This window comes from Rhamphochromis sp. 'chilingali' (assembly GCF_963969265.1).
Source record: "Rhamphochromis sp. 'chilingali' genome assembly, chromosome: 2".
NCBI classification, from domain to species: domain Eukaryota; kingdom Metazoa; phylum Chordata; class Actinopteri; order Cichliformes; family Cichlidae; genus Rhamphochromis; species Rhamphochromis sp. 'chilingali'.
Window position 1 is genome coordinate 43,158,867 of NC_137930.1, and position 23,476 is coordinate 43,182,342.

The 23,476-nt window shown below is 38.0% G+C and overlaps 2 protein-coding genes across 5 annotated transcripts in view; both read right to left on the reverse strand.

Moving 5' to 3' along the window:
- Window positions 1-1,275: 1,275 nt before the first annotated feature.
- tmem170a (transmembrane protein 170A) lies at window positions 1,276-5,276 on the reverse strand. Its single transcript, XM_080876107.1, has 3 exons — window positions 5,018-5,276; window positions 4,231-4,401; window positions 1,276-2,552 (listed from the first exon to the last, which is right to left on the reverse strand). Exons 1-3 carry the CDS (start codon window positions 5,130-5,132, stop codon window positions 2,422-2,424), a joined length of 417 nt encoding a protein of 138 aa, XP_080732233.1. The 5' UTR covers window positions 5,133-5,276; the 3' UTR covers window positions 1,276-2,421.
- A 2,034-nt stretch (window positions 5,277-7,310) lies between these two features.
- Window positions 7,311-23,476, reverse strand: part of ppp6r3 (protein phosphatase 6, regulatory subunit 3) — a 28,084-nt gene continuing 11,918 nt past the window's right edge. Inside the window, exons 8-25 of one of the 4 annotated variants that reach the window (XM_080875406.1) lie at window positions 23,145-23,258; window positions 22,724-22,850; window positions 22,384-22,536; window positions 21,103-21,252; window positions 20,838-20,902; window positions 20,618-20,733; window positions 20,039-20,124; window positions 19,377-19,463; window positions 18,731-18,777; window positions 16,634-16,688; window positions 16,119-16,249; window positions 14,983-15,098; window positions 14,180-14,372; window positions 13,953-14,050; window positions 13,531-13,726; window positions 10,363-10,470; window positions 9,357-9,431; window positions 7,311-9,218 (exon numbers count right to left, since the gene is read on the reverse strand). In XM_080875406.1, the coding sequence (XP_080731532.1) occupies window positions 9,167-9,218; window positions 9,357-9,431; window positions 10,363-10,470; window positions 13,531-13,726; window positions 13,953-14,050; window positions 14,180-14,372; window positions 14,983-15,098; window positions 16,119-16,249; window positions 16,634-16,688; window positions 18,731-18,777; window positions 19,377-19,463; window positions 20,039-20,124; window positions 20,618-20,733; window positions 20,838-20,902; window positions 21,103-21,252; window positions 22,384-22,536; window positions 22,724-22,850; window positions 23,145-23,258 (1,969 nt within the window). In that variant the 3' untranslated portion in view covers window positions 7,311-9,166. Of the gene's footprint in view, window positions 9,219-9,356; window positions 9,432-10,362; window positions 10,471-13,530; window positions 13,727-13,952; window positions 14,051-14,179; window positions 14,373-14,982; window positions 15,099-16,118; window positions 16,250-16,633; window positions 16,689-18,730; window positions 18,829-19,376; window positions 19,464-20,038; window positions 20,125-20,617; window positions 20,734-20,837; window positions 20,903-21,102; window positions 21,253-22,383; window positions 22,537-22,723; window positions 22,851-23,144; window positions 23,259-23,476 lie in introns of all 4 variants that reach the window. The other 3 variants (XM_080875405.1, XM_080875404.1, XM_080875403.1) reach the window with 3 other exon arrangements.

Below are 23,476 nucleotides of genomic sequence, written 5' to 3' on the forward strand. Positions count from 1 at the left end.
TATCCTAGTCAAAAATGACTTAGATTCCTCACAGTGTTACTGGAAGACAAGGTAATGCCACCCAGAGTAAGCATACGTGTATAATGTAAACAGAAGTGGTTCTAGCATGGAACCATGTGGAACTCCATAATTAACCTTAGTGTGAGAAGAAGACTCCACTTACATGACCAAATGGGAGCATATTAGACAGATGATTCAAACCACCGCAGTACAGTACCTTTAATATCTACATCATGCACTAAATGTTGTAATAAAAAATAAAATATATTATGGTCAACAGTATTAAACGATCCACTGAGGTCTTGCAGGACAAGCAGAAATCATTTAATATGTAACAGGAGACTTTAGCTGTCATCTTTACTGTACAGCAAGTAATTATCAAAAAAAAGCCAGACTTACCAAACAGTCAGTTATTAAAAATAGTAAAATGCGTTATAAGATTGGAGTTATGCCCAGTAATACATTTATTGCACTGTTTTACCTGTACAAGCTAAAAACCTTGAACGTGTGAGTATAAATATTATGACTCGAGTCAGGCATTCAGCAGTCACCCTTGGTTTTTGTAACTGGGATGTGATAAGCACGAGGTGGATGTGACTGAGAACCTGAAGGAACTCGTGCATTTTCTCAGAGTGGACAGAACCAGATTTCTTGGAACCAGTGGAAAAGGCTCCTGCTAACAATTTAAGAAGAGCATCTTTAAGGCACTTTCATGGCTTGGCTTCATTTTGAAAACTTATAACATCATATACAGTCTATAGCAAGGTGCAGATATGCTAAATGTCAATAATAGTTAAACCTTGTGTGGACTCCAGTCAAAACTATAGATAAACAAAGTAAATTAAGAGAGAGTCATCCTTTGGAAATGGCTTAGACATCTTAGTGGCTTTCTTGACCTTTTCCTGCCTGCTTGAGGAGACCTTTGAATCTTTTTTTTTTTCTTTTTGTACAGGATTGTGAGTCAGTCTTCAACTTTTTTTTGCTTTATGCAATTAATGTTATATTAGGACCAATTAGATGGACCTGTAGGGTCCACAGCTCATTTACTGGTCTGAGCCCCTAGAGCCCTATATAGTGTACAGAGGTTGAAGAAGCTTCTGACCATATCACACCTCATTCCTGTAAAAACAAATACATTTCTTCCATCTTAATTACTTGTGACATAGTTACTTATATATACACACAGTAAACATAATGACTTGTGTTTTACTTGTAGAGTTTACTGTAAATGCACCTCTCAGATACCAAAATCAACCAAAAAGCTGTCACAATGTGGAAACTTATACATGCACATTTAGTGCAGAAAATTATTTATATTTAATCATAAAGACTGAAAATGTACAAAGACCTGGAAACAATTTTGAATATATACAAATCAGTTCATTGTTACAAAATAACCCTTAAAAACACACTATCATTCAAAGAGCTAAAAGATTAAAAACTTATCACTTTCTGTTGATTTAGCAATCTGATAATCTTCGCCCTCCTCCATCAAGCCTAAAGACAGAACAATCAAGGTGAACAGAGAAGCTCTGAAGACACAGGCTGCATTTTCAGGGCTATGAACTTAACAATCAGCTTTATAACAGCATCTCCACTGTATCCCTGTGTGAAAGACATAAGCTGAGAGGAATAGAGGGAGACATATAGGTGCTTCTAACCAACCTGGAAGTATTATTATTAACACACAGGCAGTCAAAAAAAATGTCAACCAAAAACACCAGAGAGAACCCAAGGAGCAGCAGGACAAAGAATTAAGGAAAGATAGCCCTGAAGATAAACACCACTTTGGAAAGTAGAAAATAGAAATTAAGGCCTCGAGAGAAAAAGCATTAACCTTGCATATAACCATTATCTCCCCATTTTAACAGTACAACAGCCCATCTGCTGTTCTATCTCTATGCAGTCACTCTGGCAGAGAAATGTGCATGCATGCGCACATGCACGCACGCTCTCTCTCTCTCACACACACACACACGTGTGCGCACAAACGTACACACGCTCTCACACAGCCCCTGAGAGAGGTTAGTGTCATCCTGCTGCTGAACTGCTCTGCTAACTCGAGAACAGCATATTGCTGCTTTCACATTACGTTTGAAAGCGCAGACTCCTAAACTGAGAATTTCAGCTCGACACCTGACTTTAGAAAAAACTTGGGACAATGCTAAGTAACTTTCATTGGATGTAGTATGGGGAGGCCTGGATGTGAATGTAGCAACATGCTGTCCTACAGTCAATATCATACAAATGATTTAACACCTAGAGCATTCAGTGCTGTATAGCGTACACTCCATCAATTTACACATTGCCTTTCTCTTGATAGTTGAGAAAAAAAATCCACCCATAGAAAATGACATCACAACCCAGACTGGACTGTTCTTGCCAGTATTCACCAGAAAGTCCACATCAAACTTAGCACTGCTAAAGGGTTGCAAGTATCCTGAGGAAGGAGATGAGGAGAACACAAAACGACTGCCCGACACCAAACACCAGCGCCTCCAAAGATATCATCGTCTTCCCTGCTGCCTTGTACACACCTGCTATGGCTGCACCTAAAAAAAGAAAAGAAAGAAAGAAAATTATTAAGCGTGTGTGTTTTCCAATTTGGCTTCTGACTTACTGATAAGCAGAGCTCTGCCGACAAACCACCTTTTGGCCTGCTGACCTCCTGATATAAGCAACAATTAATCAGAACCTCACACTTGGGGTCTGAATGTAAGGCTTGACTACTGCAAAAATCATAATAACCATTAGTTTGGTCAATGTATTCACTACATATCATTATTATTCATTATCTAAAATTTCAAGAAGTTATTGTACTTACAATCATGTTTTCTTTTGGGGTTTTCTGAGCTTTAAATAGAAAGAGTTGTGGGTTGTTGGGTATTCAGGGTTGCCTGGTACAGCTCATGCCCTAATTAGGGGATGTTTGTAACCATAAACGTTGTCCCGTAAGGGCAGCCTGTGTGTGTCTCAGTGTAAGATTCTTGGATGTCATAAAATAGTCCTAGTTTGTTCCATTTCTGCTGTCAGGTGAGCAGACCAGAGAGGGGAAGGTACAGACGACAACACGTTATGTTACTGTCAGATGTGAGAGAAAGTGGGGCATGGATGATTTAGCCTACCATCATCAGGGGAAACAGGTGGATTAATATCAAATTTGCAACTGAATGTAGACTGTGTCACTTCTTAAAGAAAATCTAATTAGATTTTTACTGAATTAATAATAATAATAATAATAATAATAATAATAATAATGATAAAAAGAATATCCCTAGTTCTCTTAATCTTTTCACTGTAATAATAATAATAATGCACTTTTTTTAAGAATATGCATTTACTTTGTTTAAATTTGTTATCACGACTTGTCCAATCAGGATTTTGTGCGTTTGCTTATTGAGACTCGTGAATCACCTGCCTTCAAAATTAAATGAATAAACATTGCAGTAATATCCATTTTGAACTTCAGAATAACATATGGCTATCAGACACCTCCGAAGTCATTAAAATAAGACATTACAAGTAGCACTGAAAATATTGAAGACTTAACAACTAAACATGAACAAAAACTACAGTGAAACAAGCAAATGCACTCTGGAAACTAACTCAAGCTTAAGTGACTGACTTGGGAAACATTAAATAAAAGTTCAGGAGAAAATACAGAACTTATCATCTATTATGAATCTTAAAAACTGCAAAATTTCCTGATGCTTTGATCCATCTTAAGATTCAGTATTTCATTAAGAACCATTGTGGTGTGCTCACAACCCAATTCAGCTACAGCGATACTAATTTACACATTGAGTCCTATTTGTAAACACTTGAGATTGAGACTAGTAGACCCACACACTGTGGAAGCTTAAATGAACTGGCTGCATACTGAACAGGTTTCCAGCAGCACTGCTCAGTGATGGTCCAATTCATTCGGTTCTTTTACATTGGGGAAAACACAAAGGCATCTGCCTAGCATGCAATACATCCCTCGTATGAGATCAGGCTCAGACGGACACAAGTTCATGTCCTCCTGTGTGGACTAATCTGCTGTGGTGATACTTAGGAAACAAGGAAGCATCTGAAAATACCTTCTATTTTATAATATGCGGGTATACAAATCTTTTTAATAAATGCTGAAATAAATGTAATCACAAATAGTTATATCATTCATTTTAAAAAATTCAAAAATACATACATTAAAACAACAACAACAGCACATGCAGGTAAAAGGCTTACTAGTTAGGACTCCCCCAAACACTGGTCCCACAATGCCCATGAGGAGGATCGCAATGGGCATGAACCGGGCAAATTTGTGCTGGCGCAGTGAGGCTAGGGACAGTAAAGCTGCAGGCAGGTGGAACACAAGAGAGGAGACCGCTGCCCACAGAAACACGCCATACCACATCTCTGGGAAAACACAATTATACAGTTATGCATCTCTTCATGCCAATCAGTGAATTTATTTCCATAGGGGTGACAGTGGTTCACTGAAAAAACATGACAATGATGTTGAATCCTTAATGAGGACCAGTTTGTGACTTGACTAAACATTAAGGAGAACTCTAGATCTTCATTGTTTAACAACTAGTAACACACCAACGCAAAATGATTGCTGTGTTCAGTGTCACAGAAAAATAACTCTGGCAGAACACCAGCGCACATTTCATTTGTCAAATCTACATAGAGACTGAAGACACTACTCAATGGTCATACCCTAAGAGCCATGACCAGTGGAATTTAACAGTATCATTTACACAGGTCTTCAACATTAGAGACTCTCAAATTACAAAACAATATGCAGACTTCTGACTACCCAACAATCGCTTAGACAAAGTAGAAGTTAGCTAGCTTCACCAACTACTCCAACAACATTGCGTATAAACTAGCCTCTAGCTAATGACCCATAGTGACAGGTTCTGTTCGCAGTACATTTTAAATGGCTTCTTTTTCAGTCAAATACTTTAGCATAGGTAGACAGCAAAGACATAAAGACTAGCTGAAAAGCTACCAAACATTAGCCCACCTGAGAAGTCGCTGAGAGATGTGTCATTGCCTCGGTTTGTACTATTTTTTCTCGGCACCAAATTCAAACCGAGTATTTGCTGGACAAAGCCTATTTCGTTGTACCTATCCTGCATGTCTCATAACAAAATAGACACTGCATACAGCAAAGATGGCCTACAGACGCGAAAAACCATTAAAGTTGGTTGGTGAACCTGACGCACCACTAACTAGCGTCAGGTTAGCTAGCAAGAGCTAACCAAGCTGCTGTTTTGACGTAGATGGGAGGGTTTTACCCAGAGTGCAGTCTGTCAGGCAACGCACTCCTACCAGTGCAAAGATCGAGCTATTATACAACTAACAATTAAACTAATAATAACCATTTAATGTTCAATCGATATTCGTCTTTATTGATTGGGGGGGTGTCGTTATAGCAGCTTTTATTCGGACATAGATTCTGTGATGATAGGAATGATAGGAAGGCACATTAAGACCACAATTTTTTATATTCTTTGGCAGCATAGTACATTTTTGAGTAGTTTGTAATAGATGACTTGTAAATCTTATGCTATTTCAATGTTAACATTTCATCTGTTGATTATAAGTTCTTGTGTGTAAGCAGGTTTAGTGTGGTTTCTTCCACGTGTATGTCGCTTGGGGGCAGTGTTCAAATAATGCAGCAGAGAAACAACCATGGAGGCTCCTCTCATCCTCCTCTCTGGAGGGGAGAGGGAGGGGAAACAGGAGGACAAAGGAGGGGGGAACAACTAAGCTGTAGTGCCTCTGCACCTCACTGTACAATACCTTGTGCAATACTTTTTGTAAATAGTCAACAGTGCAATAGACTCAATACTTGAAATGTGCAATTCACTTGTATTTTTATTCCTATTTATTCCCTTTGTATATTTTATTTATATTTGTCTCTGTATGTATGTATGTATGTATGTATGTATGTATGTATGTGTATATATATATATATATATATATATATATATATATATATATATATATATATATATATATATATATATATATATATATATAAAAATAAATAAATAACAGTTCTGTAACTGTAACTTTGGTCGTTGCTGTGCTTTTTTTGGAAGTCGAATTTCCCAGAGGAACCCACCCGAGGGATTAATAAAGTTCTATCTTATCTTATCGTTTGTGTATATTACGCACACACCACAACTTCCGGAGCGAAATAACCGTTAGGAGGATGGTTTGAAGCCGCGTAGGAAAACTCAGTTTTCGGTTTTAAAACCGGCACAATGACAAAGGCGTGTTTATCATTTACACTGGAAGCACAAGTGTGTCATGTGGTCTGACATGAGCAATTAAACACTGCAACCCCTGATGCGCCAACTCCAAAAATTCTAATGGAGAAACATCTTAAAACCTCTGTTAACTTTAAACACAATGATTTCTCACATTTACCGTAACGCTGCTAATTAGGTCTCGGTGATACTAGAGGTTTTGTGCAAAATGTGGTGCTGGTCTTCAAAGCAAAGCCCAAGAGGACAGGAAAATGGGTGCGATTACCACCATTTAATATACATCAGTATATTAAACCGACTCGAGTTTCCACTGACAGCTTTAATCTAACAGAAAATGGGTTGTGCCTTTGACAGTCTAGAAATATGCACAACTGAACAGAGCAGTGAATGTGAACCATTACCTGTAAACCTCTCATTTCATCTCCAATCCTGGTACAGAAAACCAAGTCACAAAACCATTTTCCTTAGGAACCACGTTTCAACTAATTTGGTGAGAGCAAAGTAAGGGGTTAAAGCAAAGAAGAGAAGGCAAGTTGAAGTCTGTTTTTTTACCATCATATTATCTGCAGCTTCTTATTCTAAGTCAGGTGGTTACACAGCAGTTTAGGTTGTCCAGGTGTCCAAGAGAAAGAACAGAGCTGGAAACTAGCATGGCAAGTCCACTTTAAAATCCTACAAGTATTGGTGATTGGTGCATTTAGTGCTCAATACAAGAGTCAAACCTGTGTGGACACATTCTGCAGTAATAGTGCCAATCAAGATAAGCCAGTGTTTGGTTTTGCCCAGGGCACCAACGGTTGGTCAAATTAAAAAAAACAAAAACCAAACCAAAAAAAAAGAAAGTTAGACACTTATAATGTTAAGAACCCCCCAAACACAACATACACCTCAGGATCCAGCTGCCACCTCTAAAACTGGAGACCAAAATAAATCAAACCATTTTCCAAATAATGCTTTATGAATGTGGTTTTAAAGTGAAGAACGATTCCCAACAAAACATTGATGAACAAGAATGAAGTCAATGAAAATAGAAATAAAACTGTTTCAAACTTGGGTGCTTTACTCAAGCTGGACCTCCTGCTCTGCAGGAATAACTTACACATGAACACATACCAGACGCTAAAACACTACAGAGCGTCTGATGTGATAACTGTAAAAGTAATCCTTATCATTTTATCTTAAAAACTTGCAGGTAAAAAGTAAAATGTCACCATTCATATTACAAAGTAATCTAGCAGGAATGTTTGCTTTCATTGATTAGACTGGCTGACAGAGTACATCATTTGAAGTCACCATTAAACTTTTTTGCCCAAACTTTCTACAGCAGTACCTCCACCTCACCCACTGTACGGTCTAAACAGTGTCACCTGCTGGCACACAGTCATTGGCTGAAACAATTTCACCTGATTGTCACATGTAAGCCCATGAGGGTGGACACAAGGCAATCTTGCAAAAGGTAACGCAGAAAACACACAGCTTCCACATGATGTATGAGGCATGAAAAGTGCTGTCCCTAGCACACATTAGAAATTATGTATTGCATTCAATGGGAAATCACAAACTCAAACCTTTTTATAGAGTATGTGCGCTTGAGCTGAACAGTACAGATATTGACTTAAAAAAAAAAAAATCATATTTTGAAAACCAACACTTTCTTACCTATAGAGGAAACCTCCAGAGCCAAGCCTTGCCAGTCAATATCTTTCTAATGCCGAGATGGTGGGACTACACACAGTAGCTCCATCTGCTCGCCCTCCACAGCTGACAGAGTTACAGACTGTAGATTGTGTAGCTGTTTGGGCCTACCCCATGTGGCAGCTGTGTGTTTTGGCAAAATGTATTTATTTATTATTAAATAAATTTATCCTCTACTTCTGTGTATAGTTTGGCAATTAAATGCCTTTCAATTTTACTATAGTAGCAGGCTGAATTGACAGTTCTGCACATTGGAGATGAATATTCAACTTGGAACGACATTTTTAAAAAATATAATGCAATCTAAAGGGAGACCCAGCAAACTGAAAACCAGTTATCTGAAGAGCACTTGCGATAAAAACAAAAAACGAACATATTCTTAATGCATTTATAGCTCCTAGTTTAGGTTGTGGTGACAAACATCTCCTCTTTAGCCTTCCAGCTGCGAGGTAAGAACCTAGTTAGCATGAAAGCAGCCAGTAAGAAAGAGACAGTGTTGGTATATCTCTATGGTCATTTTTTTCCCCTTTTTGTTACTACAATCTCAACTCCATAATAAATTAGAAAGAAACATACCAAAACAGCTCAAATGTTATTCAATGCAGAAGATCACAAGAGAAAAATCATTTGCAATTAGCTGCAACAAAAATAAAACTGTTTCAATTGGTCAGAGCAGCTCTGCTCAGAGACAGATCAACGGTGGGGGAGAAATTTTAAATATAGCTCTAACTTGAAGTGTCAGCCTGTTATGCAGCCAATAACAACAACATGGTGATTGGTTGATCATGAATCAGCTATTCCTCTCTGTGGTAATTCAACTTATGCTTCTGTATACATTTTCCTTTTATAAAATATTTTATTCATACAATCATTTCCTTAACCATCGCAACATTACTATTTAATTTTGGGAGTCAGGATATCAGTCACACATCACCTCCTAAGTACAATAGTATATAAACAAATGCAGAAAAAAAATTATTCCGTATCCATTTGAGTGTCTCTCATTTTACTTCTTAGTCCATCTTGTGTCTGTACACCTGTCTGCCCATTTGTCTTTCAGTGATGAGACGATGGGAGTATTGCTGGTCCTGATGGGGCATGTGGTTGGAACAGCTGTGAGCAGCAGCCTCTGCTGGCTGACCAGGAGAAAGGCCCTGCATGGCAGAACAGGCTGGCCATTGGCAGGCATTAAGTGACTCTCATGCTGGCCCGTTTACAGCTGGCTCAGAGGACACAGAACTTCTGTCGAGCCTAGAAAAGAGGAATGAGATATAGATACGGAACCTTTTGAAGACAGAAGGAAATATCACTGCATAAATGAAGACTATGAAGAGACTGATTATATTCTAATGAAATTCAAACTTGAATCACAAAGGCAGTCAGACTTACTTGGCCTCCTCTGTGGGGGACATTTCTTCCAGAGGACCATTGGGTAGCTCCACAATGGGCCGACATTTCTCACTACTTGCCAGGACACGAATAAGGAGAGAAACACAATATATTCAGTTTACAATACCAGAACATGTGAAACGGTTTAGAAAAGGCTGTAATGGAAATCAGCTCAAGATAATTTGTATCTTGCAGCAAAACAGTTTTGTCTTGTCATTTATCAATTCCTACACCTATAATTTCTTAAAAATAAATAAATTCCAGTCAATAGAGCAACTGACCAAGCTCTGATTGGCCAGGAGTTATACTGAACTTATTTTCTGGGTGCGATGCTCAACTCGACTTAAGAGGTTTAGTTACACGAGGAGATCACTCAGTCAGGATTTCTCCCCCAAACCCCAACTATCTCTAACTGTTGGCATAGAGCCCAAAGGAGCTGTCTGCCATGCAGTTTTAATACCTCATTCACTGAGCTGATGTAAAGCAGACTTTGAAGGTAATCTGGAACTATTCATAGACTTTAAATGACCTGCTTTCTGGAAAAGGTCTAATCCAATTGAAAAGGGAAGGAAAGAAGTTGTTTACTTTGTTGTTAGGCTAACTATTTTTTAATCAAAAGCAATTTACTACTTTTTAAATCACATCTTTTATTTTCCAGGCTCATATTTAACCAAAATGGAAAGGCCTGCAATTATTCACAGCTCAGAGAAACGTGGGGCACTGACATAGCTGCTAGATGCATCTGGATGGCGATATAACAGAAATGATGAATGTGATGATTCATTACTATTAATGCACTTGAAGTTATGAAGAAACATAATCTGACTATCAGATTCTGCAAGCACATCTGATAGTAGCAATGAATACTGCAAAGTCCTGCACATTTCAGGGACAAATGTGTGACGGACGACCGCTGAACACTGCAGAGCACGTGCCGACTCTGGCTTTTTATAAGACAAAAACAAACTTAAGTAGTGACTGTGAGACTGTGTGTGCTATATCTGACCCAGTTTTAGGACAGCAGGCTGTGGCTGAGCTGTTGATGCCTGCTCTCTCTGACTCCACATACTCCACTACTGAGTACTTCTCTGAAGAAGCAATCTTCTCTTCCTCACTGGAACACACAAGTACACAGCATATGCATTAATACATTGGTATGAATCCCTTCTAATTAGTCACTTTTTCCACAGAACCACACCAACCATTACAACAGTGAGATGTCAACAGTGAAGCATGCTGAACTGACTGACAGAAAGAACAGTAAAACAAAGGATGGTCATGTCGAAATGGAACACCTCTGATGTCTATGTAGGAAAAGCATCAAAATGTACAGCAAATGGAGAAAGTCAACAGATTTGATTGTTTAGCTATGATAGTCTTTACTTTGTTGCTAGCAAGCAAACAGTAAACAGGCCTAGAGACTGATTAGACCAAAATTGTTTGTACCAGCCGTCAGTCTTGCTTTGTCTCAGAGAACCACCAATCATCTTGATGAGGCCTCAATCAAACTAAAAACACTCACAAACATCCAAATCTATTCAAACATTTAAAAAGGTGCTATATAACGGGTACCCAGAATGTGTAAAATTAGAAAACAAATGTTTATGGTCTCCTGTTAAAAATCTGCAGTCAGTTACATGTTTTAAAAACAGAATTTTACAATTTCACAAAAACATTCAAACTCATATAGTCATGCTTGTGTAAATGTAATTTTAGTCAAGTACCAAAAAAGAGAAAACGTTACTTTCTGGAATTTATAGTACAGAAAAACAAATACATGTTGTTTTGAAATCTGATTCAATTAGCAACACATTAAAGCACAAATCTTTCTATTTGAATCTACCTCAGTTATTGTTATATTTAGAATGGTTGTATTTAGGGCTGTGCAATATGACCAAAATCTCATATACCGATATAATACATTTATCGTCCTGACAATGGTATAAATCACAAAAATGTAACATTTTATGTAAATTCTGGAATCTCGAGCAACTCAACTTGCGTGAAGTGTTTCCAGCTGGGCGTCCTTTACCTGGAGTCCAGTGTTTTAACCGATGCATGAAACTATACATTTTTAGACATAAGTTGTAACGGCCATCGTTTTCTTTCAAAGTTTGAGTCGAAGGTTTATTTTTTAGCACCTGACGGCTCTTTTTTGCTTCTCATCCGTAAACTTTCTGCATACCCTTTCACGTGATTCAGTTTATTTTGAAAAGTCTCAACAGGATCAAACAAGTGGACAGCGGAGCCACTCGATGGTTTTACCGTCGTTGTTGTTGCTAACAACAACAACAACAACAACAACAACAACAACAACACATAAAGACAGGCGCTTGTCCGTCCGTAGTGTGGTTATATTAAATATAAGAGAAAGAGAGAACTTTAAGAAATTAAGATAGCCACTACAGTGATCATCAAAATGATGAAAAAATATTGCTGTAAACAGTTTATTTTACGACACCACGAAACAAACGATAGCGTAAAATGAAACGATAGACGTTTTTATATTGTCATCCGATATACATCGTTATATCGAACAGCCCTAGTTGTATTACAGCCAATATCAAATTTTGTTTTATTATGTGAAGAGTGAGCTGTGACGTGTACATGTTTTTATTCTGTATTAAAGTAGTTTTTCAGTCAGAATACAATCACCACATTTTGCTTTTGTATTTTGCAAAAGTAGTATTGTTTTTCTCTCTAATAAGTCACAATCGCAGGATGGACACACTGTCTATTTGCTAAAGCCAAAAAAATAAGGCAGCTATGGGAAAAGCACACCAATGAAACAAGCATATGGAGAAATATATTTAGAAAGCTGTATGTAACCAATAAAAATCCAACTGAGGCCACTTCAGAGAACTGGTTTCTACTTTGGGCCAATTTCATCTGGAACATTTCAGCCAAGAATGAGATTGTGTTGCAGTGTTAGAATAAAAGTAATCTGAATAAGATCAAGGCAAAATTAAAAAGGAAAAAAAAAAAACTGCACTAAAAAAAAAAGAAAAGAAAGAAAAGAAGAAAAACACACCTTTGATAAAAACACATGCAGAATGGAGATAATGAAATAAACAAACAAGGAGTTGAAACCAAAGAAGATCAAAATTCCGAAAGAAAAGTTGGTGGTTGACGTGACAACAAGACTACATCACGGCTGCAGGCTGATCTCTGATTGGCTGTACATACCGATAAGATTTCAACACTCTGAAGAAGACCACACCCACAACGCACAGCAAGAGAGAGAGGGGAAGCTCAGATTGTAAGTGTCGCTCAGTTCATTACACTGCTGTTATCAACTCAGGCAGACAGACAATATGATGCAGCATCAACAAAGGGACGGAAGGACAGAGGACAACCAACTTTAAAACCTGACTGTTCAGGAAACAAGGATTTCACCATGAAAGGGACTTTTTATGAGGCACTTTTTAAGCTTGTAGGACAGAAAAGTGGCATTCAAAACTTGGTATCCCCAGTTTGTGTAAGGCAAGACCTCAGTTACTTTGGATTTTTGAACATCAAATGGCTATCAAGGAGTAAAACACAAACAAACTAGTGTTCAAATATCAACCCCAATCCCCCCAAAATCCTATTTTCTGCTGTCCACATTATCATGTCACATTACACTAACCCATGACAGGGCACACAAATTAAATGTCACAGGATCTATAGTGGTTGTATCTAAAGTCTCAAAACACCAATAGTGTAAAGAACTTATGTTAGCTACAGTCACTACAGTCTAGACAGCGGAAGAAAGAATAGTCAGTGTTAAAAACTGAATCAGTTTATAGGCCCCTTTCTTTATGGCAGTGCAATGGACCAGGTCAAGTAGGAATCATTTATCAGATCAGCCTCTAATCCTCATTGAGGCACAGATAACTAAACTGGGATTGTATTCATAAATAAGTAAATTCTTAAAGTGATAACAATTTTTAAGAATTTACACTGACTACAGCCTAGTTAAGATGAGTTATTCACAAAGTAGGACTACCTCAGTAGCTTAAGAGTTTTTCTTCTGGCATGAAGCTACAATGAGCCAGCCCCGCATCCCATAAGACACACCAGTTAAAACCAGCCAACCCATGCCTATAATCACAGAATTCCAACTGGCACTGGCACCACTCTCATCACCATAAGTCTGAAGCGTAATTCTTTTGTGTGCAAGTGATTCTCGAACCTCTTGAAAACGGCGGTCTCAGTCTTGGCATCAACAGTGAGACTGACTGTTTCTTTCATGGAGCCATTGATGACCGTTTCTGTGATGCTGCGGTGCTCAGAGCTAGATGCTTCCTCCTCTGCCTTAGAGCTCCCACAATCACTAGGTGCAGAGGCAGCTGGAGAAGCCACACTCGTGCCCAACCAGCCATCACAGTCTGAGGGATGTTAAGAAATGTGACATTAGGTGTCAGGTCTAATCAATCAATCAACGTCAATTAGACTGATTTAGCATCAACAGCTACCTCAACATGGGTTACATTCACCCCTAATATAAGAAAGATATAAGAAATATAAGAAACATCATCAAGTTCAGGAAATTCTGGATACTTCCCTTGTCAGATGACAAGAATACTCAAGGACATGCATTTGTGCATATCTCACCTTCAGACTGCATGGGTGCGTTAACCCCTAAAGGGTCAATTGTTTCTATACTGGTTTCCATAGCAACAGGAGAGTTGCATCTCAGGGGGTCTTTGGGGCTGAAAAATAAATATAAATTTATAAAGCACTTTCAAGTTTCACGGCTATCTTAAACACAAATTATTTATTCCAGAAACTGCAACACTGCAGACAGAAAAACAGACCCACGGTAAGTCAGGACATCTTACCTGACAGGAGTGAAGTTGGAGAAATCAGCCCAGCCAGTTTCTGAGTTTGAGTTAGCTGCAGGAGAGGAGCTCCATGCTGTATCAGGGGAGGTGGAGGGAGAGGATGGAGCTGGGTTGCTGGGGTTGGAGTTTGAAGCTGTGGATGTACCCGTGTCCATAGGGATATCATCAAAATTTGCCGTCCACACTGGGCCTAAACAAACAAACAAAAACAACCCCAAATATATACGTTTTAATTCACGCATAAACTGAAAATAACTCCAATTAATTATCGTGATTAATTATTCGTGATTACACAATGCAATGCCTACATAGTGAGGGGTTTTAAAAAATAAAATTAAAAAAAAAGTAAAATACTGCCAATTTTTTTTTTACTGGCTCAGTGTTTGTTTTTTTAAATAAATAAAAAAAACAACATAATTTATTGCTTATTGCGCAATTTATTGTTGATATTATTTAAATATGCTTTAGTATGTGAAAAAATACATACTAAAAACATGCCAATTGGAAGCGGCCATTGTGGAGAAAATGAAAGCAACTGTTACTGATTCTTCGGGGTTGATCTAAAGGAGTTGATTTGATTATTCAGTCGAACTGGGAGGGGTTAAAACTCAGCTGACAGCAATCTACTGACCAGCAGTGAGATTTTACACTCTATAACTTTAAATTAATCTTAGTTTAATCTTGATCCTAAAATCAAGTTGAGGCAAAAAATAAAATAAATAAAAACGCTTGTGACAATTTGTCATTAGGCTACCACTGTGTACTTGAGTCTTACATGTGGTTGTCTCAAAACCACTAACCTGTGTCAACTTCCATTCTGTCATCGTTGCTGGGGTTGGAAGCTTCAAACTGATCCCTCTTCACGTCCTCCTCCTCCGAGTCTGTGCTCTCCTCGCTGTCTGTGCTGCCTGAACTCCTGTGATGGACAGATCAAGTATTAGAATAAAGATCTGAGCTGTCCTCTTTATACTGTGAGTGAGATTAAAAATAAATAGATAAATAACTAAATAAATAACAGAATATACAATTCAGCAGGAATTGATATCAGGATTTTATTGATACAGCTTAAATAAACAGGCTGCTCTGGTGGCGTTTTGTAAAACAATTTATCTGTATATATGCTCCTATATGGAACTTACAGTTCACATAAACACATTTTTTTGTATTTTTGCATAATAAGTATGTAATGCTGGCCTTGTTGACCACTAAAATATGTATTCAGAGCCATACGACCTTCACCTTTCTCATTTCCCTCATCTTTCCATTGTGAATGAATTTGTGTGTGATTTACAACTAACACTGACAAACCTATAGATGTTTCTTATCCAAGTACTGATGACATTATTCATATTATGTTGATTTTAAATATTATAACGATTATTATTACCATTGTATTAAAAATACTGAAGTAACAAGCTGATAATACAAAGGTTTTTTGATGACTACAGCAATGGTGATACAACTACCACTTTTCTAAAGCAATCACACAAAAAGCAAAAAACTCTAAACACAACAAATTATCCTTAAACAAGACTAAAAAGTTTTACAAATAGCTTCTGACGTTGATGTTAATAAAAATGAATCACTATAAGATCAAATACAGTGTCCATATGAATTCATGAGAAAACCTGCTATATCATTCCTACCACTTGAATGTTTTAGTTGTTCAAAATCTGGTGGCACATGGTTCACATCCGTACCAGCTTGCTCTCACAGCACTACAACTATGCCCATGTTTGACTTGATAGTCCTGTTTAATGCTATCAAATGAAGGCAACCCCGCCCCCTTAATGAAAACATTAAGTAACAAATAATTTAAAAACAAGTGGAAAGATAGTATAATGAGGCCATTAAGGTTAATTCAGTAACTCAATTCAGTTCAGTTGCAAAAAAAAAAAAAAAGTTCAGTTTCTTGGTGCATGTGTGTCTGACTCACCTGGGGCGTCTCTGTGCCTCTGGTGCAAAGGTGACATCTTTTTCATCCCAGATATCGTCTTCATCTGAACCAGCATCTTCAAACTGCTGGATTTTCTCCTTACAGCGTGCCTCAAACAAAGCGATATTTGCCTGGAGAAAATTTACACACATGTCAAAATTAGAGTGTCATCGGTTGTGCTTAAAGCACATGCACATACAAAGTAAAGTCTTACAGAACAAAACCCTAGGCTGTGAAGCATTCACTTAGAAAGCAGGCCTCAGGCATCTTTCACAGCATTATGCTGTCATTTCTTTTCCTGAAGAATACCTAGAGGCTTGTTTGAAGTACAAAAAAAAATTACTTCAAGGTTTGTATTCTACAGCAGTTTTATTTTCTCACTTTCTTGTCATCTGCTTCCAAATTAATATCAACATCAGGATATGCACATCATGCCTTTAAAAATATTTTAACTAATTCCAGAAGAGTTTTACTCTCAACATTATGAATTTTAGATTAATAATCAAAGTACTTACACTTTCATTTGTATTCAGTGAAAAATTGATGTCTGATATTCTATCAAAGGGAATACTGCAAGGTTAAAGAGAGAGAGTTTTATTGAGTTAGATTTGTTAGGCATCCACATACAGACAAGCAACAAATTAAAGGAAAAACCCCAGATTCCCTCCTACAATGGGGGAATCTTTTGGCCGTTGCTGTGGGAGACATTTTAGTTGTAGAGTGATCTTTTTTTTTAAACCAGTGATGAAGCACTCCCAATGATGCAAGTTGTTGCCGAGATGTTAATGCTCCCATCCATAGGGAAAGAATGGCTTTAATAAGTATGACTGATGTGACTCAAACACCATGACCTTTAGTTGCCAGATTCAAAAGCCAGCTGAACTTTTGGCGTCATCAAAACGAGGGAATATCATTTGTGCTGCTTAACCACTGTGTAGAATTTCATAGACTTGGACAAACAATGCCAAGTCACACTGCTGGCACAACACCTTATCAAGACACTTGTTTTTCCTTTAACTCGTCTCCAAATGACCCCACACAGACAAATTCTAGGACACAGCAAAAGTTTGTTTAATATTTCAAGCAGCCAGTACAAAATAAACAACTTTTAATCACCACCTGATTCTTTATGTCCCCGTTCCATGTTTTAAACTGACCAAGCTAAGAAAAGCTACATTTCCAGGTAGAGGAAACAATGCAGACAAGGAACCCAACATTGTTAGTCTCTACTTTGATATTCTGATGTAGTCACAAAAGATTTTGCTGAAAATTTACCATCCACTAAGCAATCACTTTTTGCCCAAGCATGTTTTTTTTTTTGTTGTTTTTTTTATTGTTAGCCTAGTTCTAACAAAGATGAAAATACAATAAATATAAAACTCATCATGCATATTGCAGTTGGATATACACTATTGAAACAACTAATAATGAAGGAATTATCTATGTTTTTCACCTGTGTGACCACTTATAATAACTTGCCAACATCTGCCCTGTATACAATGCACTGTTCTTTTACAGCAAAGAAGCAGAGGTTTTATGCTGTGTACATCTCTACAGGAAAGTCAAGTCCTCTCTTTTTTTAGGCTACATCAGATATGTTCCAGGCATCATGATGGCACAGGAGGCACACCACTTTAGACACTTTAGATTAGCTAGAGCAGAAGCATTATCAGGTACATCAGTTAAAGACCTCAGTGAATAACAGCTTTATTTTCTAAAAGAGATCTCGCCAAATTTTCATTACACTAACATTAAATAATATTATGCTTAACAGAATTTGTAGAGGTCATGTCTGTGGTCAATGTGCATTTTCAGCCTTTCTGGGAAACATTCAATCACTGAGGTAGGTTGGTCAATGCTATGGGTCCATTGTATTTATGCATCCCCCATGTATGAGTCTTATGTTTCTAACAAGCATGCTTTTCGACAGGTGTTCATATAGCTACCTACTCAGAGCAGATCTTTTCTTCCTAAGCGCTTTACTGATGCCATTTTTTTTTAAATTAAAGCGGAAGAAAAGAAAGTAAAAAGAAAAGTTATTCTTGTAACTAAAAGTTACAAGAATAACTTAAGGTCACCAGAAGCCTAAGATTATGTAAGAAAGCTGTACTTCACTGATCCACTCCCAGGCATTTTGAAAAACAAGTGACATAAAAGGCAAAACCACAAGCATGCCCATTCCAGCTCACCCTAAGAAAGACAGAAAAGAGGCGGCCCACGACAGCAGAAAAAGGTGGATATGATTTCTTCTTTGAGCCAATTTTTGCCTTTGACGTGATCATTGTACCAGGCTAATGCTAAAGCATAAAATGGTGTCGCTGGTGATGACATTTCTTTCTATATAAAAATGAAAATCTAAATTACTCAGAAAAAAAAGCTTTATGCTTTTTAAATTGAGTTTAGGGCTAGAATGGAAATCCTTCACAAGCCAATGAATGACTCAAAATTAAGAAATTAAATTGAAGACCTTTATTTTAAAAGTCATATGCAAATATTCTATAACTGAATGAATTAACAGTGAAAAAAATGACCCACCAGCTTGTAGTGTAGTGTGCTGTACCTTTTGTGTTACATGGTAATACTTAAATAGCAAATGTAGGAAAAGTACTCACTCCACAACATCGTCCTGATCAGCAAACTCTTCGTCATTGAAGCCAAACTGCTCAATAAAATTGGACGTCATTTGTTGCATCTGATAATCAGAAAAGGCCTGGCAAAACCCAGGACCAACGATAATGATATACTCTTGGCTCTACACCAAAAATGTCATTACTTTCAGTACAAAGAACATGTATACACATACTATATTCACACACACATAACATACATTAGGATAGATGTTTAAAGTACATTCATTTTTGAATTTTCTACTGCTACACTGATGACAGAGTTATTGTGCAGGACCCATGGACACAGAGTACCCACTGAAATCAACAGCTGGCCAAGTCAAGGGGGAAGAAGAAAAAACCCCCCAAAACAAACAAAGTAACCTGATGCACTTTGGAGGACTTCAATTTCTCTTGTGAAGCATGAAGTGGACAAAATTTAAAAAGAAGTTGACATGTATGTACTGCACATTTAAATTTCCTAGGGTCCCCCCCCAATCATCGAAAACACTTTTGACAATAACTTTTAATATATAGAAGGTTTTGATTTGGCCCCCTAGGCAGAAAGGCTACCTCTACATGAGCTGGGTTTATGTGCCCATGGGTCTGCTTTGTGTGCCTTCATCCATTTGCATCTGTGTTTAAATCTTACTTGTTGAAGAGACGAGTCTTGGTGAAAACCACTCTCTTTAAAGTCCACCTCATCATCACTGGAAGAATGGATGTGGTGTGTATTTACCTGAGAAAACATGACATTTAATACAAAATGATCTCCTGCTTATGGAGTGCAAAGAGTGCCAAAATTAAATAACATAATCATTAAACTATAATTTCTGCTTACATTAAAATTAGAAGTACACTTTTATTAAAAATATAATTATTTCACCATTTTATCATCTCATGGTTCCTGTGCTACAGTGCGTCATGAAATACTGAAACTGTCACAGCAGGTTGTCAACAGACCCCAACATCTGACCTCACCTTTGACTGGAGGATAAACATTGGATAGAATTTACTTAAGTGCTATATACAGGTGATGCTTAGTTCATGCTTTGTTCCCAGGGAAATCAGTCTGGCTGACATTAAAGTTCAACTTCATAATAACTTACTGACTCTCAATGTCTTGCTGGACAGTATATTTTAAACTGAATCATTGGCTCATCTTTTCCTCGTTTGTCCTAGCAGTTTATTTTCAATTAAAATTTACATTAAAAACATTTTAATGCTATGCCAAAACACTTTAGCTGTTAAATGGTTCAGCATGAAAACAAACCTGAAAGCTTTACTATTTTTCATGTTCGTGTTGTTACTCACCAAGTCAACAGTGTTTCTTTTGTTTGTGTCAGCCAGCTGTCCAGAAATAAAAGATTCCCATTTTTCTCGATCCTCTGCAGGGAGCTCTGTCACAGACATGAAATTTATATAGACACAGACACACACACACTACATCAACATAAAGAGCACAGCTATCAAAACTACTGGCAGAAGACAGTGCTACCCCCTGAGCCCCTTTACAACAAAGTAGAATAACAATGTTATTCTCAAATTATGGGTAAGCACATCTCTCACTTTATTTTCAGTTATGATTTTAGTGTCCAATAATTATAAAACCCAGATAATAAACAAAACATTCATGCTCCAAATTCTATTCCACAGTTTCTTGTGTTTTAAAGCCAGCTCTTCTCTTTCCCCTCACATGGAAGTGCTTTTTGTCCTTCCTAAAATACGAGTGTAACGAAGGGGAATATGAGCTAGGGTTTAGAAACGTTAGTGTGCTGATGATGATGTGTTCCTGGTCAGTATGAGACCTATCGATGATAAACCTACACTTTACAGGAAAGTAACAACACATGATGGTGCTAGATGAGCACTCAAAGAAATGTAATTCCTCACCAGAGATGAGCTGTTGTATTTGCGGCCCATTAGGGCCTTTGTCGCAGTTATGAACTATAGAGTTGGCTATTCTGGTCAGGTGACCCATGTAGCCTCGTCGCCGCCCACCTTCTGCCCTAAAACAAGGTTCAATAGTAGTATTAGCATATTTAATAGGGTGCTAGCGCCATGACCAATAAAACACAAGTATTATGCTTTTAGTGCAAACAAGAATACTTACTGTTCTTTCTCATTGGAGCTCCAGGCATCAATGATTCTCTGTATAAATTGGCACTTTTGAAACAGCTGGTGGAGAAAAACACAAGATACTAAATACACCAAAGAAATATCTGACAGACAGCTCACGTGACGTATAGTTAACTTCCAAGTCTGTTGCTCGTATAGGCCTGTATAAACAGGTTATGGACACATATACATATGTGTATTTATACACACACACACACACTAAAAAGTGTGGTTTTCCCCTTCTAGTATTTCAATCTTACATGTTTGATGAGGATGCTTTCCTTCACGTGTTCTGCCTCTGTGTCTGGTTGGATGTCTATGGGGGCAGGAGGCATAGCCAGTATCATGGCTGTACAGATTTCCACCTGAATGTGGAGGAAGTTGTTCCAGATGTATTTGAAATACATATCCTGTTGAGTAAAACAAAAACAAGTACAAAAGGAGACGCATTAATAATGGATTGGATTTATATAGCGCTTTTCTAGGCCCCCCAAGTGCTTTACAATGCCACTATTCATTCACTCTCGCATTCACACACACTGGTGGAGGCAAGCTACGGTTGTAGCTACAGCTGCAGACTGGGGCAGACTGACAGCAGCGAGGCTGCCATATCGCGCCATTGGCCCCTCTGACCAACACCAGTAGGCAGTAGGGTAAAGTGTCCTGCCCAGGGACACAATGACCAGGACAGAGAGCCCGGGGATCGAACCGGCGACCTTCCGGTTACAGATGCGCTTCCCAACCCCCTGAGCCACGGGTCGCATTAGTAAACCGACGGACAGAATAAAACTAGGGGGAACCACAACCAAAGGTTTTTCAGGTTTTTTTTGCCGACATAGCTGACACAAACTATGAAGGAAAAAATCTGTCATGTCTCCTCACAGGCTGAGATCTTATATCCGGATCATGGTGGACATGTAGGCTCCCTGTGCATTGCCACTATACATGACAAGTGATAACTGGATGGCCAGATTTAAGCTAAGTATTTTTTTTTTATTAAAAAAAAAAACAAACAAACAAAAAAAAAAAAACCCACAAAATACTGAAAAGCGATGTGTTGTGTGTCGTGCATTATGAATGATGCAGGCAGTTTGAAAATTCAGGCCAGCCACATTGCTAAAAAATAAAATCCAAAACAACAAAAAGTTAAATCATCCATTTTCTTCTGCTTATCTGGGGTTGGGCAGCGGGGAAGTCCAGACCACTCTCTTATCAGCCACCTCTTCCAGTTCTTCCAGTTTCCCAACAATGCTCCATCTGGTGGCAGATGGCTGCATAACATCGGGATGCAACAATTTACTGGGATTGGACATTGACTTGAATGGTGTGGAAGTTTGAAGTGTAGGGATAAAACTTTCTGTTAATTGTGCAAGTTAGGATTTTCAGATTTAGACCAAAAACTCTGAACTGGACTTCTGTGGAAAATTTATGCCCCAAAAAATTTTCAGAAAACTTTTGAACTTGTCTAAGATCGAAATTCATTGCATTGATTGTAGTCTCCGCCCCCACACCACACACCCTAAAAAGAAGATAGTACTTACTAGTATAACTCCAAGTGTGTTGAGGTTAATTAGTTCTGTATTGATGCTGTGTGTGTTGCTCTGCAACAGACTGGCGACCAGTCTGACCACATTGAGCCTGGTGTTGCCCACTGGAGGGTCCAGAACCCCCCATGTTGTCTTCATCATATTCTTCTGATGGTGGAAAGCAAAGTGTTTATCTTAACTACAAATGTCATTTTCCTTGGGATAAATAAAGTATTATCAATCAATCAATATTTGCAGACTTGGCCTGAAAAATATAACATAGTCCACCTATCTTCAACCTACAATCTGCAAATCTGCAAACAGAGCAATAGTCACAGCTGTAAATAGTCTTTACCTTTGGAGGTTCGAGTAGCAGCTGGTGAAAATCTTTGAGTCTGGGTCTCACAGCCTCGAGGATGCTGTGGTTCACTGAGAATGATGGATGAGACATCCCTGGGGGGCACTCCATATGACCCTCAAACCTACAACACATGTCCAGTCACATGAACTAGTGCAAAAAAGAAAACAAAACAATGTTGCCTTGCCAGTAGAGTTTGGACCATGATTCAGACTGGGACTATATGATTTAAGGATCCAAATAGGAGAAGTAAACTTTGTATACTGCAATAAAGACAGAAAGAATGTTTGCGGTATTTAGCTCCCCATTTCAAGCGGTATTGTGTTGCTTAAAAATTGTTTAAAAATTGATTTATTTTAAAATCTCCACCCATGTCAAATTAAAAATATCAACTGGCAGATGAAAGGACAAGACATACGCTGGTCTCCTCGTCTCAAACAATGTGAGCAGGATCTGGATAACGCTGACAATTGCAGACTCGTTCTTTTCCTTGTCGAAGATATTAGAGAGCAGCTGCTCTACTGTCTCCTGCCTGAAGAGGAAGATAACAGACACTTAAATGAGGGGAAAGCAGGTTTTTTGCATGGCAGAAAATGACAATGAAATCGAACAAAAACAAAGATAGACACAAGAGAATGATTTAAAGTTTGATCTGGTTGATCGTTATCAAAATTCACACCAATTATCTTATATCTGAGTTCAAAGGTTACGTCACAGTAAAACAAGAGCACTCAGAGCGTAACTCCCCAA